Below are 17,690 nucleotides of genomic sequence, written 5' to 3' on the forward strand. Positions count from 1 at the left end.
TTTTTGAAAGAACACCGCTGTTTCATCTTTGATGGCCCAATGATACTACATACTGTAGTGGAGTATTTTTTCCAGGTGTAAAAGGTTTGAGAACCACTGATTTAGATCACAGAAAGTTACATCATGCAGATCCTCTGCAGGCCATTACGATAGCCAAAAGTAAGTTCATGACCATTTATTGCAAATTTTAACCCAGTTTGAGAACGGCTGATGTTGCCATTCCTTATGCTGCATAGGAAGAGCAAATCACCCCTAATACTTTTGTTTTTCTATGTATGCTGTTGTACATACAATACGAGGAAACAGTGTGCCATTTACAATGTAATCGATCAATAAAAATGAGCACTGTGTGCCTTTAGGATGTAGTCATTCCGACCATTTCCCAGACCCTGAAGGCAGCAGTTCGCAGGGCCTGCAGACCAGGAAACAAGTGCAGAGAAGGGAAACGTGATGACGTCAGAAACCGGTTGGCTCATAATCGTAATTCAGAAATTTGCCGTCTAACGACGCCCCAAGAGGTGGATCCCTCCGTCTGTGATCGAATCGAATGGTTTTTTTTTTTCTTCTTCTTCTTCTTCTTGCCCAGATGCCAATGGATGTCAATGTTTGTTAACTCTAAGCCTGTGCAGCCTTGTGAAGAAGGGCCATATTAAAGGGTTCATAAATAATTTAAATTGAGAATAAAATGCGCAACCTCTTTTAATGTTATCTAAGTAGTTCATATGGTCATGGTATTTTACACATACATACATGGAAAGCAGAGGGGAGTTTAATGACCACATACTGTACATTTTACGTACGTGGCTTTTAGATCTCTTTTCTGAATTAAACAAGCTAATTACTTGAGCCAAATAGCTATTTGTTGTGCATGAAATTTCAAGCAAACGTTTGAATGGGAACTCTTGTTATATCACTTGAACGAAATGATAAGACAAAACCGTTTGCTATGCTATGTCAGCACAATGCCAATTCATGACTGTGACACAGAGAATATAGAGCACAAGAGATCATCATTTTTTATTTATTCACTGCCTTAGCTGGGACAGGAGCCTTTTAATGTATTTTTTTTTTTTTGCACATTTCAGCCACTGACGACGTGACAGCTTAGGAAACTGCTAAATGCAGTACAAAAACAAGGGAAATGCAATTTGAAAAAGTTATATCCTACTTTTTATCAATTTCTCTGTATGAACAGCAACAAGCACAGTCCTGAGGTATAAATGTTGTCCATATCCTTTGCTTAATAAACACCAATAGAGTGCATTATGTGATTAGGATGGGGGTCGGGGGTGACACACTTGAAAATCAGCAGTATGATGGAAAAGTTTCATTGTGCAAACAAAAGGAAAACATTTTTATGTTCTTCTCAAACCAAAACGATGCAACATATGGACACACTGGAGGAGATCGATGCATTTAGTATGTTGAAGAGCTCTATAAATTATAAATTGGAAAATAACTTTTTCAGTCCTTCCTCGCATCGATCTAATAAATTGTGTAAGATGTTCAAGTTAATTTCATGTTGAGAAATTTCATCAATTAAATGTGCAAAAACATTACTGTACTTAACTTATTGCATAACATAATGCTGCATCACAATACAGATTATTAGGGCCACAGGGAAAAATAATACTACGAGAATAAAGTCATTGACTCACAAGAGCATAGTAATAGAGGTATGCGAATAAAGTTATATTACAAGATGTAATGTTTGGAGCTTAAGGTAGTCATTTTGTAAAAAAATAGTCATAATTTTATGAGAATTATTCAAATGCATGCAACAACAACAACAAAATTAAGTGTGGAAAAAGGTTTTAAGTACTTTTGTGAAAAAACAAATATTGTCGGAAAAATGTCCGAATTTAACATCAATCAAATGTTATGAGAAAAAAGATTGCATTTTATGAGAATAAAGTCATCACTTTATGCGAAAGATTTACATTTTTTCCTATAAAAATGAAATTACTTTATTCGTGTAATTTTCCTTTTTCCCCTCCAAAGTGTGGCCTTAATACTCCTTCATAACAAATCGTTCATACTGTAACGTTAGTAATTACAAATTAATAAAACAAAAATTGCACAGATTTAGGAGCTGGGAAAATAATCGTGCACAGCCTGAAAATACTAGACCGCTTCTTCCTTCCTTGGAATGTGACCTTGTAAAGACAGTAAAGTTGTGTGTATACAGTATATTGTCATAAGTGGGATGATGAAACTGGAATCTTGGGTATTGTAGTGAAAAATACCAACACACACATCCTCCATGGCAGAAATAAAACACTTAAAAATTCCCTGAAGTTGCTTACCAAGTCTAATTATAATACTTTTTGTCTCACTTGTTGAAACATTATCTAACTTACCAGCTAATATCCTTCCTGATTAACACTATTAAGAAAAAAAAGGTACAAAATCTAGATTAAGAACATTGCCTAAAAACAGATTTTTCCACCTTAAAATGAAACCTCCTGGAGGGTGAGGTATCGTGTTAAGATCAGAGTTAGTTATTGGCACCCACACAAGTGACACAGGAGGTTCAACCCCAGAATAATAAGATATGGGAACATATTTTGCCTGGAATGACCTACGTTTTCTCATCTCAAAACAGAAGATTAAAGTCAGCGCGTGGCCGTCCGTTCTCTGAGGGGCTCTGAGGCTCCCGTGGTCAAGGACTTCTGCTTCACAGTTTTGTGTTTGTAGACATGAATGCGCAAGTCTCATTCCCACACGCTGTAGCGCAACATTCATCTCATGTAAGACCTTCGCTTTCATCAAGGCGCACCTTCAGAGTGGGCCCACTGGATTCCTCTTCCTCCTCCAGGTCCTCATCTTCAGAAAGTCTCAGTTTAATGTTAATAAAAGGGTGGTCTGTCTTACCTGGACATTGATAGGGAGCAACAACAAAAAGGCTCAGTAATCAGTATAAGCATGTCAAGTCTCTAATAATATACAAACAGTGACATAACATATGCATACAATACCACTTCTTGGGGCATTACAGTAGATTCTAATTAGCGATGGTAGGCTTTATTAAATTGTTTCAATGAAAAATGATCCCTGCGCAGCTGTAAAGTAGAGATTTTGCTTAAACATTTTTTTCTAATCATTTTCTTCAGTTATTCATTTAATCACTGCAGACCCATTGTGCTATAAATAGTTGAGTGGGAGCAAACCAGGTCACACTGACAGTGACAGACACAACCGCCCAAGTTGAACACCAACAAACTGGCTTGTCTTGTTTTGGGGATTTTTTTCCCTTTGGTCTCACCGTGTCCTAGCTGCCTCGCTTTAGGCAGAAGCAGCACATCTACGTTGTGATGTTCCTCCAGGGCCGCGGTGAGCACGGCGCCCTCGCGGCTGAACAGGAAGACCAACGGCAAGGCGATGTCGTCGGTGGAATCGCCGTCGCCAACCATTTGGAAAAGCGGAGTTTCCTCGCTATTGCTCCCCTCGCGGTGGTCTAAGAAAGACAAAGAGGCAATACTGGTTTCATTTGAATTCCGCACAGCAGTCAAAATGACTTGAGGATCGGAGGTGGTGATGCTCACCGATGAAGATGACTCCTATGGCGCCCGCCTCCTGCAGCCAGCGGGCTTTTGCCGCAAACATGCATTCGCCACGCAGCGCCAGGGCGATGTGGCCTTTAAGCACAGCTGGATTTTCTAGTGGCCCGCATGCTGTGTAAGGGAACGCCTTCGCTATGCTGCCCTTCACCTGACACATAGGAGTATGTTAAAAAAGGAAAAGTAAACAATGAATATAAAAGGTCTACACACCCCTCTTCAAATGCCAGGTTTTTGCAATATAAAAAAAAGACCATGATGAAGCATTTCAAACCAGCTTATTTGAAAAACAATCTTTGAGAAAGTAAGTCAAAATAAACTAAGATAATGTGACTGCACAAGTGTGCACACCCTGTGCAAAATGTGCGGCCATACAGGGAGGCATTTCTTGATACGTTATTATTGCCAAAGATTTGTTTAAATACTTAAATTGGGTATACACACATCCATAGTGGGCCTAATTGGAGTATTTTTCCTCTTCATGATCAAAGTCGGTAAAAGCCCGATTGTTCGATGTCTTTAAAAGATTATTCTGAGTGATTATCCTCGGGTAACAGTTCAGTTAAGACATGTTCAAATAATTTTCCTCCATAAGTGGAGTAACATTTTAAAAATTGGTTGAGATGTTAAAAAAATACTGTGTGTGTGTGTGTGAATAATTTAACAGATGCCACGAATCTCACCAGGGAACCGTAGAAAGAAAATAAATTCCGCAGGCAGGCAGAACTCTTACACAAAAAATTTTTTTTGCTTGGTAAATATACCACCCTTCCACAAAGTTTCATGGAAATCAGTGTAATCAAGTTCACAAACAGTCAACTATAAAATACGCACAATGCTTGGCGGTGGTGTGTTAGAGCTGTCATCTTTTTAAATTACGCACTAGAACTTGTTGCGCCGCAACTATAGCTTCCTGGGTAACTTACGCCGTGTTCTCGCTTGGTTAGGTCCATTCCAAACTTGGCAGGGCCCGCCGTAAGCACGGTCCTCCCCAGAAACGGAGGCGATATAAGCTGCACCACATGAGGCACCACCTCCTCCTCATCAAGTGTTTGTTTCACCTCGGCCACAAGTTTCACCCGATACACTCCTTTGTGCTCCTACAAAAAACAGAAATGTGGATTTATGTTTAAAATGTTTACATAAAGTCGTGCTCTGTTGTTTTCATGCAACCACAAAACTCAGTACAAAGTAAAATATTAAGTACCCTTCTGGTATCTCCTGGGCTGAAATCACTCAGTGGAGTGAGAGAAATGCCCATGCTTTTTAGGAACTCCACTGGTTCGATGCCACTATCATGGAGTGGTAATTCAATTTCTCTGCACAAAAAACAAGATGCACGCCCACGTTAAAAGCCACAAGTATTTAGAGCTGTAATAGCTAAGAAGGCTCCACCACAGAATTAGAAGTCGCACCTGATCGGTGAAGGGCGGACGGCTCGCCCTACGCCCGTCAAGTACTTGTAGCTGTCCCGGATGCTTTTGGCAAATGAAGGGTTGTTTGGGAACAATGTGTCTGTGCTCGGGCAGGTGTGTATGAACAGATCCTCTTCGAGGGCCACAGGATAAGTTTCCTAAAGCACCGTGTAAACAACAGAAGAAAAAAAAAAAGTTTCAACAACCACTCCAGTGCCAACACAAACAATAGAAAAACTTAAAAATCCTCCATGACAAACTGCTGCTTGTTGTGACGTGAGTCGAGTTTGCTGCCACTTATCTCACACTTAGATCTCAAATTTCTGCTCACAAATCAAAGCAAAAATTGTAATTATTATTATTTTTTTTTTTAATTAAAAAAATAAAAATCTGTCGTACAACGAAATTCGAAAAAGTTGTGTTCTTTGTAAGTCAAGTTATCACTGAACATACTATACTATATACGATACGTGTGTTCCTGTTAATGATTAGCCTACTGACCGTTTTGTTGCCTTGACAAGATAGCTGCGTATTGGAGAGAGACACAGGCAGAAGGTGGGCCTCGGTGGTGAAGATGTAGTTGTCAATGTCGATGGGCAGCTGCGTCTTCTCAGTGAACAGCAGGTACAAGTATTTGAACATCTCTGCCAGAAAGTATGAGTCCATCCTATGCAAGAAATAGAACTGTTTTGAGGTTGACTAACGTGCGCACTTCACTGACAGAGGTGGGTAGAGTAGCCAAAAATAGAACTTAAGTAAGAATATTGTTACTTTGTGGAATATGAAATATAAGGAATCATCCAAAATTGTGGAAAAACTACTCAAGTGCTGAATAACTGGTAATTAATGATTGCTCTTTTTATTATAAATCAGTGTGAGCGTCATTTAACCAAAACAATAATCATTGATGATGTTTTATAAAGACTTAATATAACGGCAAATCCAGCCACAAGAAATAGTCTTAAATTGACTTTCTTTAGTTACACTTACAAAACAGAATTTGCTCACTGAGCAGAAATTGCATAGAAAATCGCAGTTTGTTTTCTCAAGTTGGAAGTGGAGTTCTTGTAGGCTGAAATGTGGACATTTTTAGGCCCACACACACACAGCTGTTCTTTTTCGTTGCACGCAAGCGACTCAATGTGAGGCCACGGTTGTTGTTCCTCTTCTGACTGTGAGTCGCACAACATTGTTTCTGCCATGCTTCCTGCAAGTCACTTTGAAAACTGCATCGGTGGGGGGCCACAGAGACTTTGTGTGGAACGCCTAGTGGTTACATGCAATTGGTGAAACAGAGCTGAGGTAGAAGTCTCTCTGAAGAATCAAAACAACTAGATCGTGCAAGTCATAATAGAGGGATAATAATAAAAGTACCAAGTAAGACGTAGCCCAATTTATCAGTGAAAACATAGCATTTCTTTATAACTAAAATAAAAGTATGTGATGTAGTCTTTCCATTACTTATAACTACTTTGTATTATGATATTTGGTGTAGTAATCTGTCAACTACAAAAGTACTTCCTGTAGTATTGATAAAATGTCATAAGATGGCAGCAAATTAGTGTAATGATACCCATAGAACAATCTGTGTCTGCTACATGGCAGTTGGACATCTTCAAATGGTGAGTTTTACTAAATTGTAGTTTTATTACACAGTGGTGAACTCCTTTTCATAATCATACTAACAGGACAGTTCAAAGTGTTTTAATGGTAAAGTTTTTTTTTTGTTTTTTTTTTAATGGCGACAGTTTGAGCCCGAAATCAATAGATCAATAGATCAGCTGAATAAGGAAGGGAGAGTACCTGTCTTCATGTGTCCCTGTGCGAACGTCTTGCACAGCAGCAAACCCACAAGGCACTCTAGCATAAGTGTTGAGTTTTTCCACAATGGACTGTCCCACTCTGAGGTAGTAAGGGTCACCAGTGGCCTGTAGAAGATCATCTTGACTTCAGTCCTTCTTACAATAATACACTACATCAATGGTTCCAAGAGTGAAATAAAAAATATACTTACATTTTTAAAAAACAAACTTCTTTCAGATTATATACTAATGTATTATATTGTACTTGAGTTATATACAACTTAACTGTACTTAAAAATGTAGTGTATTTGAAAAGTAGAAAGTGTACTGTACTGAATTTATAAAAAAATTAAAATAAATAAATAAATTAAAAAAGTTTTAACAAGGTGGATGCCTAGCTACAAACCTCATTCAAATAGGTTTGATTGTACTACGTTGTAAATTGTATTTGTCCTTATTGAGTGATTCTTTTATGTACTACCAGAAAGAGGCCACATACGATTAGTGGTACACGTACCACATTTTTAGAATCACTGCACTAAATAACAAATATGGGGCTACTATTAGTCAGGGTGGTCACCTTATAGAGGTAGTAGGTGCTTTCTGCAAACTCTGGTCTCAGGAGGTGCTGGCCCCAGTGAACGCGGAATTCTGTGGTAAAAGCCTACAGAGAAAGGAATGACAATGATTATATTGATAAAGGTGCATGCTCATAAATTAGATTTGGCAAAACTAGCTGCACAATGGAATTAAATACACCACAAGTTGCATAAATGATATTGAATGGAAAAGAAACGGCAATAATATCTAAGTGATAATTTTTTACAAAACAAAAAAAATATTGCTGCTGAGTGAAAAGCATGCATCTCCAAACTTTGAGAGTTTTGGTTTTGCAATTTCATTGATAGTGGCAAACTAGAATAAATCAGAATACCTTGAAAAACTATTTCAGAAGTTCAATTCCAAACGTTATTGTATAATTTACTGCACACAGAGTGGAATATTTCATGATTATATTTATTTTTATGATTATAGCTAATGAAACCCTAAAATTCACCATCTCAATAAATTTCAATATTACATAGGAAATAATAAAAAGAAAAATTTACAGTAGGTAAGAATTGGTTTTCAGAAAAGTATTAGCCCGTGTGTTTAATGAAGCTGTATGATATAGGAGTTTCACTGTATTGAACTCCTGAAACGCACAGAGGTCTTCTTTACCTCTGGAAGGAACATGTGCTGTTTGGTGACTTGGTACAGCATCTCATGGGTTTCAATGGCTGGTTTCAGATCTCCTCTTAAGACCTGTGCGAAATGGTAGGAATAGCTGCAGATGTTTTGACAGCTGTGAATTGTGTATATTCCAAAAACAACAACAAACCTGCAAGCCGGGGAAAAACGCCAGCAGAGAATCCATCCAGCTCCGTGCACTCACAGTCGGGTTGTGCATGTGCACGTTACGCAGCAGTGGAGGCTGACTTATGTACTTCATAATGGCACTGTAGTGCTGTTGCAAGCAAGCATGAAACATATGTCAGCTAATGCCAAAAATGTAAATTGAGAAGCCATAAACAAAGTGGGAAAACAATGCAATAGAGAGGAACTTGGATAGAAAGTTAAAATGGAGGACCTACAATGTTAAACCTCTCCAGAAAAATATTGTCTCCCAGAAGAATGTAGGCCTTCATTAAGTATTCATAATACGAGTCGATGCCAGCACCAACTCCGCTGTCTGAGAGCACGCACAACACACACACGCACGCACACACACACACACACACACACACACACACACACACACACACACACACTAATTACAATTTAGATCAAGTCACTACAGATCAGTTTGGAATGGTAAATAGTTGATGCAAAACAACGTAAGCCATCAATAACTACAACAATCAAACGGAATGTATCCAGTTGCAGCTACAAAATATTTTAAAAATCGATTATTCTACCGATCATCCCATCGATGAATTAGATAAAAATAGATTTGGCGTTATCAAACAAGAAAATGTGCATGCGACATGCAGGAATTACTGCTGTTCACTTGGGATCGCCATCCTCACATTACACGCTATATCATCTGTGACTTTTAGTCTGTGTGGTTTTAAAAGGGGGGTCTTGGCCCGGTGAGTGACGTGGGAGTCAGCGAATGAGTGTGGGGAGTTGTTTGTCGTGAGCTCAGGTTAGCTGGCGGTTAACTGGCTAACCGTTAGCCAGTCTGCGTGTTAAATGCTTTGTAATCATCGTCATGTTTTTTATTTTCTATTCTTTGTGTATTTCATTAATGTTTGTCCTGTCTTGGTATTGTGGAATACTCTTACACATGAGGCACTGTAAAAACATTATGACTGATACCACCGTGTGTCACACACATCTGTGTACAACTGTAAAGCTGAAGTTTGCAGTGGAGTTTTAAAAGAATGAGCTACTTATAAGACAGTGTCTTCAACTCCTCGTCCTCAATATGAGGAAAAATGGAAAAAGTGTGCATGCATGTTTAGGTTGCCTCACCCCGTCTGACCCATTCTCCATTATGAATATTGATGACAGTCCCCACAAGGTCACTTCCTTTCTGTCTCCTCTCCCAGAGGACATCCAGGGCTTTCCGGGCATATTCCTATAAAACGGTAAAACAGATATAGATATTTATATATTTTTTTAAACAAAATGACTATATTGTAATGGAAAAGCAATTTGATTGGGTGAGTTGTGTCAAGTGTCGTTAAAATGCACATGATTGGTCTGTGGGTTGCATCCATGCATTCATTCATCCTATACCCCAAGACTTGTAAAGCTACACAAAAAGACTCCCCCTAAAAGTGTTTGTCAGCATAATATCATATTAGGTCCTTCTTTTGAGGACGCCTGTCATATTATAAATAATACAGTGGTAACCTTGACTCACAAGTTTAATAAATTCTGTGTCCAAGCTCGCAACTCAATTTATCCGTAAATAATATAGGGTTTTCCACTGAAATGAAATTAATTGTCATTGATCCGTTCCAGCTTGCAAAAAAACACCACCAGTTTTATAAAGTGCCATTTTTGTACATACTGTAGTATTCATGTGTTGGCTGCGTGCTTTCAAAAGGCGTGGCCTTAGTTCTACAAGACAACGTATAATTTTTCTCGTGAAAGCAAAGGTGTTGCTTTTCCAAACAATGAGGAGTTTTGGGAAGTACCTCAAAAACAGACTCTCCTGACAGTCTGCTCAGGGCTGCAAACTCCAGGATCATTGTTCCCGCACAAGCTGTACAGGTGTCCGATTCAGTGCCTGTACGTGAAAGTGGGTTTCGCACTCCATAACGCAGATTCACCTACAAATAAAATAATTTTCAATGTATCAACTGACTTTTATTTTTAATTTTAAAACATTAATTTGAGCCTCACTGGCCGAAATTTTGCCTTTCAGAACCACTGTAATAGAATTTTAAAAAATATATATATAAATAAAAAAAATAGATGTGAGCGAAGTGTTCCATTTTAATTCAAGAGGTTTCCCATTAGGGAATTACAACCATTTTATACAGAGTACCTCAATTTTGACGATTTAGCTCTAAGTCTTTGAGAGATTAAACAAAAGCTGTGATGTAAAAGTAGAGTACCTTGGGGTAAGGAAGGCCACTTGAGGTGTTGAAGGCAGGCAGTAACCTATGGCCAAGCTCTGTAGCCATGTTGAGGAGCTCATCTTCATACCACTGCATCCTCCCCCCACGCTGACGAAGCAAGTCAGCCATCACGTGGGCCCCCAAAAGCCCTCTGGAATAACTCAGTGAAGTCAGAGAAAGTGCAAGTCTGTTTTTTTTTTTTTTTTTTTAACTGTATGTACAAACGTAGCGTAAATACCCCAAAACTCTGATGTTGGTCTCAAACACTGATACCACCACATCATTGTCCAGGCGTACATCCTGCACCGCTTTCCTCACGCCATCTTCAAATTCATCTAGTTTATTTAACACCTGCTCACAAAAACACAAAGAGACAAATGTCATGAGCGGAGAATGTTTTAGTGGCTAAAGAGACAAACGGCTCTAAATCAGTCTGGCATGCATTCCAATCGCTGACTAATTACAAGCGACGATCCCCCCAAGCTGAGAACAATAGCACACTAGCCAACGACTTGAATACCTTCTACTGCAGATTTGAAAAGCACAGTTTCACACCACACACCCACCCGGCCGCACCCGTGACCGCAACCACACCTCTGATTTCTGCGTTAACCATCCATGAACAGGATGTGAGACGCATCTTCAAACAACAGAAGATTAACAAAGCGGCAGGCCCGGACCATGTGTCCCCATCCTGCCTCAAAGTCTGCGCGGACCAGCTCGCTCCAGTCTTCACTCGGATCTTCAACAGATCTTTGGAAATGTGCGAAGTACCATCCTGTTTCAAACGCTCCACCATCATTCCAGTCCCCAAGAAACCTGCAATCTCTGGTCTGAATGACTACAGGCCTGTCGCTTTGACATCTGTGGTCATGAAGTCCTTTGAACGTCTCGTGCTGGACCACCTCAAGAGTGTCACAGGTCCCCTGCTGGACCCCCTGCAGTTTGCCTACCAAGCGAACAGGTCTGCGGATGAAGCAGTCAACATGGGACTGCACTTCATCCTAGAACACCTCGACAGTGCAGGGACCTACGCGAGGATCCTGTTCGTGGACTTCAGCTCAGCGTTCAACACCATTATCCCTGAACTCCTTTCAACCAAGCTTCTCCAGCTCAGCGTCTCACACAGCAGGTCAGGCTGGGGGAGGCCACCTCATCCACACGCAGCATCAGGACTGGGGCGCCCCAAGGTTTGTGTCCTCTCTCCGCTGCTCTTCTCTCTCTACACGAACGACTGCACCTCAGCGAACCAGACTGTCAAACTCCTGAAGTTTGCAGATGACACCACTGTCATCGGCCTCATCGAGGACGGTGACGAGTCTGCATATCGACAGGAAGCGGAGCGGCTGGAGCTGCGGTGCGGCCGACACGACCTGGAGCTGAACACGCTCAAGACTGTAGAGATGATCGTGGACTTCAGGAGGCATCCTTCGCCACAGCTGCCCCTCACGTTGTCCAGCTGCCTTGTGTCAACCTTCAAGTTCCTGGGAATTACAATCTCTCAGGACCTGAAGTGGGCGACCAACATCAACTCCGTCCTCAAAAAGGCCCAGCAGAGGATGTACTTCCTGCGGCTTCTGAGAAACCACGGCCTGCCACCGGAGCTGCTGAGACAGTTCTACACAGCGGTCATCGAAACAGTCCTGTGTTCTTCCATCACAGTCTGGTTTGGTGCTGCTACAAAAAAGGACAATCTCCGACTGCAACGGACAATCAAAACTGCTGAAAGGATTGTCGGTACCCCCCAGCCCACCATTGAGGACTTGCACGCTGCCAGAACTAAGACAAGGGTGTGCAAAATCCTCTCGGACCCTCCGCACCCCGGTCACCAGCTCTTCCAGCTCCTTCCCTCAGGTAGGCGCTACCGATCAATGTAAACTAGAACTAGAAGACATTCCAACAGCTTTTTCCCTCTTGCGATCAACTTCTTAAACACCTAACCTATAATTCCATTACAGCAAGCTGGCAATTTTTTGACTTGAGTTCGTTGTCACATTTCTGTGGGGCCAATTATGTATTACTCGTGCACTCGTTGTAGTTGTCTCGCCATGCTGCACTATTTGCATAGACTGGCCACTCATGCCAGAGTAGCATCTGCTCCATTTGCACACTGATTGAGGAGTATCTGTAACATTTGCACAACCGACATTGTCCCAGATGATCGCACTACTCGTCACTTTAAACCGCATACACTCCTTGAACTCTCACCGCCCTTTGCACAATGGTCATTGCACCGGACTATTGCAATATTAGTCATTCAAACTGCTCTAAGTGCTAGAGGACTCTGCATCTTTTTGCACAATTGTTTTTTGTCAATGTGTTCTGTAAATTGACTGTCTGTTGTACTAGAGCGGTTCCAACTACCGGAGACAAATTCCTTGTGTGTTTTGGACATACTTGGCAAATAAAGATGATTCTGATTCTGAATAGTACAGGAAGAAAGCAAGAACTCACCACCAGGGTATCGAGGGTGTCGATCAGTGTAAGTGAAAATCTGGAAAAAGGGAAAGATAAAGATTACGACTTCATCCTGCCTCACAATTTCTGTTGCAGTTCATTCCACGGGTGTTTGATGCAGTCAGCTCATGTTCTCCCAAAACAAACTCATCCAAACATGCCTTAAAGGACCTTGCTTTGTGCACTATGGCAGTGCTTCTCATACTTTTTACACCAAGTACCACCCAAAATAAATATAAACAAAATAATTGTCTTTCCAATTACCACTATAATGACCAACATTAAAATACAGGAGCGTAGTTTCCTAAATATCTGTGTAATAATACAAGAAAATAGGTATGACTCGCTATTTGTGTCCATAGAGCGTAGGGCAGCAACTACCATATATTTTTACCGATTTTCCCATCGATTAATTTCATAAAAATGGAGGTGCATGTATTATTTTTGTACACTTGCAGATCCCAGCGTCACGTTCTACTGTAGTATCTGTGAGTTTTTGTGTGTATAGCTTTAAAATGCGGGGCCTGGCCCGGTGAATGACGTGGGCATCAGCGAATGAGTGTGTGGAGTTGGCTTGCTGTTATCGTCTGCGTCTTGAGTGACCATCGGCAACTCGTGTATGAATGTCCTTATTACATGTTTGTTTTCTTACCGTTTGTTCAATAAAGCAATTGAAATTGCACCGGTGTCTGTGGCTACCCTTGACCCCTTGTGTGGACATCACAATATGTTCTAACTAGCAGTGGTCCGTTACATTAAATTAGCCAACATCAATACTTTACTCTAGTGTTGGCGGTCAACCGGCTGTAGACGTGATGTTATGGTATACAATTATGCACTTTATCTACTTTGTTAAGTGTGAAATAATTGCTAATAATACTTTGGACATTCTGTCTTTTACAAACTCTTTCCTCGTGGCTCGCCGCCATCGTGCCAACTTCCTGTATTTCTACATAGTGGTGTGTATAAACAGCATTAACATGGGGAAAAAGTATCCCTTCGAAGCTTCGAGGTAGAGATTTTGTCTTACCTTTTTTTTGTAATTTTAGTGATTTGATTAATCATGGCAGCTTTAATACAGTGTACATACTTCCCCAAGGAGTCGTCGATGTCGCCTCGGTTAGGCTCCTGGCCTCGTACTCTTCCCCTGCAGCTCAGCGGCATCAGCTCATCGGCCGGATAGGCGTATTTCTGCAACACAGGACAAAACGTGTCTCTTTATGTTGATATATGGAATCCATGTGTTTTTTTGTGGCTTTATGTAATCAGTCAATCCTTTTCATCTAGAATCATCTATAATAGCCATGTGAGGAGTTGCTGGCCTGAGAGGTACAAATCTGTGGCGAGAGATACTTCAGTCAGTTAAATTACATGCTAATTAATTCCTTTCAATTAATTGCACTTTCCGCCCTTCACTTAAAATAAAAAGACGCCTCTGCCCGAATAGGGTCTGGCCCTCTCCGCAAGTTAGGCAAATGAACTTGGCCTGGACAGAGGGTTGGGTTGGGAACCAAAACTTCTGTTCCCAAGCAGCAAGGGCACCCAAATTTTTACCCAAGTTGGAACATGCCATAGTCTATATCAAAGCCACACTAATACAGTCACTAATACAGCCATACATACTAATACAGTAAGGTCAAAAGTTGACTACGATAAATACTGTGGTGTCAGAGAAAGGTGGAGGAATCTAACGCTGGAATTCCCAGCATGCGGAGCGGCACTGGCACCGTGGGTGAGTATCGTGTTGTGATTAATGATATGATGCCTCGTTGTCGCTCATTTGTTCAAGTTAGTGGCTAATGTTTGCCATTTCTCCTTGAAGCAAAGCTCTTCTTCATCAAACCCACAGTGCTGCTTTCTTGTCTTTGCGACTCACCATCGCCGCAATATTTGTAATTGCTACTTACCATGTAACTACCATACGCATGATCAAACATCTCAACAATTCGATCCCTACAAAAAAAGAGAAGTTATATCAATATATTAAGATTCTTTTCACAGTAACTCTATGATGTTAACAGGACATAACACTGTCTGACCTGATGGTGTTCTTTTCCTCTGCTGTCATGTGTTGGCTCTCTTCACAGTTTAGCCAGTCAATAAGACCGACTATCAGGAATATTTGAAACCAACACATCATGTACGTGGATCTGGCGGTACACTTTTGGCGAGAACATCAGTGGATGTTGGCCTGCTCCCTCCGTCGTATTTCCATAGTGACGTGTGAGCTGGAGCCAGTCACGTGAACAGGCTCGTTCTGAATGATGGCCGCTATAAAAACAATGGAAGCAATGCAAGCTAACCTGACAGCTGACTGGCCCACAAAAACTGGCCAGTTGGATACAAAGTCAATAAAAAAAATAGGTTGCGGTATAAAAAAAAAAGAAGAAGAAGAAACGCTAACATTCCCAGGCCACGTACTTAATGTGTATGCCCAGTGCTAGCCGGCTAACAAGTAGCAGCATCGTCTGTCTGTCAAACATCGATAGCTTGAGGAAGTCGAGCGTCATATAACGTCTGAAAAGAAAGTGTGTCTTCCAGGCGAACGGCCGGTCACACGTCGCCAGGATATACCCCTGCCGTTCTGTGCCCTGCCGTCGAGTAGCGAGCTGTCAAAAGGCATCCAAGCTGGAGGAAGTCCTCATGGCCTCAAATATGCTGGGAACGCCATTAAGCGTGTTGTGTTGGTGACGTCATAAACGTTCATTACCATTGGCGAATACAACTCTTAAAGGGCCACACAAAATGTCATTTTCAGTCAAAACAACAATTGCGAACGAAAATGAAAAGACATCTTCATCTTGACGTAAATTAAGAGGCATAGTTGAAGGGGGAAAAAAATATGACCCCTGTCGCAAATCCATAAAAAAATACAATGGTGTCTTGAGAGTTTAATTGGTGCTGTGGCCACACTCTTCTAAAAAATACTAGTCCGGTATCTTTAATCATCGTTACCTACAGAAATGAATAAATTAATACATTCTGGCCCCCCACCCCCCAAAAAAATATTTTATGTAATGTGTCTATTACAAATAAAAATAGCACTTTGTAATTAGGTACTTTATAAAACATATGGCAATGACATCATGAAATAGATTGTAAAGAATTAAACAGTTTTTGCCACATTTTTCATTTCAATTCAATGGATGTTGTAGTGCTCCTTCTAGGGGATGCGCCTTGGCCACCTGGGGGCAGTATAATATAGACAATGATACAAATCGAGAGTACCAGGAGATGTCGCAGCTAACCTCACTAAGTCAGTGATGTCTGTAGTCTTTTGCAGAGGATAAAGAATATATGCCCGTGAGTATCGTTCCATTATCTGTCCACATGTGTCGCTCCACCATCTGCTTTACATCTGTACATCGACAAATATGTGTTGTATGTATGCATTAAAGGTATGCATACTGTAGGTATATATGTATTTATATACATACTGTATGTATGCAGAGCATTACCCACAAGAGGGCAGTTTTAAGTCATCTGTTGATTTTGTCCTTTGCAAAAGCAAACTATTCCTCTCTTGGGGAAAAAAGTATATATATATTTTAATTTTATAAATGCGCATAGATTTTTGTAATGGAGAAATTACACAAAACGATAGATATTTTTAAATAAAGTACCCAGCCAGTATGTACTGAGGGGAAAATCATCTCTACGAATGAGTTGAATACACTTTATTGTGAGTGGTCCATTGTCTACACTCGCACAGACTACTGATTCTTCATGATTTTGGATTATGAAGCAAGGTTATTGCAGAGAAAACATGCGCGTAAGCGTACAGACACGCACACTCTCTTTGCATTGTGGAAAAGATTACATCTTTCTGGTATTTGTTTTGATTTTTAATTAGAATCACTGCATGAAACAGAAACACATAACAACACAGAACACATGAATACATTTAATAATTAGTATCTCTGGTGATAATGTATTTTATTTAAATGTGTTAAGATTTTGTCATGTTAAGAGATAAATGTTGATTCTGAACTGCTCCACGTGATGTGGCACAGTTGTATGTTATTATATTGCATTTTTGCATAGTGTTGATGTTTTTTTTTTTTTACAATTGTGACCTGGTAGTGGTGGTATTAAGGTGGATTCATTCAGGTAAATCCCCACTGATGGCCACCAAACGCACAGCCCACCAGTGGTATACCAGCGGCATGACTAAACACAACCTGACAGGGAGGGTCCCTCATCACAAATCGGAGTCGGACTTCTCTTACCAGAATGTGACCAAATAGGGGCCACACTTAAGAACAGAGACTTCGTACTGATGGACCACCTCCACGCAGAACGAGGTGGCTGTCCTGCCGGGGCCAAAGTGCTCACCTATGTCGTAGCCGAGGCCGCAGGCTTCCGGGACGGTGACAGAGGCGGCGTGTGCGTGCAGTGTTGCGGTCGTCCACCTCACCTCCGCCGATTCTGGGGCAACTGCCGGCAGCACCACAAAGGCATGCTGGAAGCTCTCGCCCACATTTCGGTTGATTTTGGCGCACCAGCATTATTACCCAAGGTTTCCTGGGAAGATGGACAGTTGATGGAGATCTCCAGATAAGAAAATTCTACAGCATTCAACCTCATTCATGTACAGCCTCTAAACCTCCGGACCTTCCCCCTAAACCGAGACGTAGCCCTAATCTGAACGGCAAGATTTAGTTTGTATTCCTATAGTTACAGAGCTGTTTTATCCTGAGAGAGCAAAGGTACATTTATTGTGAAAAGCAAACTGGATGTTGTTGCCTTAGGTGCTTCCTCATTAGCTTTTTATTTGATTTTTTTTTTTCTTATCGGAAAGGCCGCTTACCTTCAGTGGAATTTTGCAGCCGTATATCTCGC

The 17,690-nt window shown here is 40.9% G+C and overlaps 1 protein-coding gene across 2 annotated transcripts; it reads right to left on the bottom strand.

Annotated features, from left to right (window-relative positions):
• Positions 1-1,005: 1,005 nt before the first annotated feature.
• si:ch211-282j22.3 (ER degradation-enhancing alpha-mannosidase-like protein 3) lies at positions 1,006-15,791 on the bottom strand. Of its 2 annotated transcripts, XM_061698819.1 has the most exons (20): positions 14,888-15,791; positions 14,756-14,801; positions 13,939-14,039; positions 12,846-12,885; positions 10,630-10,742; positions 10,389-10,542; positions 9,966-10,100; positions 9,295-9,400; positions 8,412-8,509; positions 8,159-8,284; positions 7,999-8,082; positions 7,358-7,441; positions 6,779-6,903; positions 5,477-5,642; positions 4,976-5,133; positions 4,768-4,879; positions 4,487-4,660; positions 3,546-3,711; positions 3,266-3,457; positions 1,006-2,874 (listed from the first exon to the last, which is right to left on the bottom strand). In XM_061698819.1, exons 1-20 carry the CDS (start codon positions 14,986-14,988, stop codon positions 2,747-2,749), a joined length of 2,409 nt encoding a protein of 802 aa, XP_061554803.1. In that variant the 5' UTR covers positions 14,989-15,791; the 3' UTR covers positions 1,006-2,746. The 2 variants fall into 2 exon arrangements, with proteins under 2 accessions (XP_061554803.1, XP_061554804.1); XM_061698820.1 differs by lacking the exon at positions 9,966-10,100.
• Between the last annotated feature and the right edge of the window lie 1,899 nt (positions 15,792-17,690).

Source organism: Phycodurus eques, chromosome 15, assembly GCF_024500275.1.
Source record: "Phycodurus eques isolate BA_2022a chromosome 15, UOR_Pequ_1.1, whole genome shotgun sequence".
Lineage (NCBI taxonomy): Eukaryota > Metazoa > Chordata > Actinopteri > Syngnathiformes > Syngnathidae > Phycodurus > Phycodurus eques.

Coding starts and splice junctions, on each gene's coding strand:
- si:ch211-282j22.3 (XM_061698819.1), bottom strand. CDS start 14,988: ATGATGTGTTGGTTTCAAATATTCCTGATAGTCGGTCTTATTGACTGG. Junction 14,802..14,887: donor GAGGAAAAGAACACCATCAG/GTCAGACAGTGT, acceptor CTTTTTTTGTAG/GGATCGAATTGTTGAGATGT. Junction 14,040..14,755: donor ATGCGTATGGTAGTTACATG/GTAAGTAGCAAT, acceptor CCTGTGTTGCAG/AAATACGCCTATCCGGCCGA.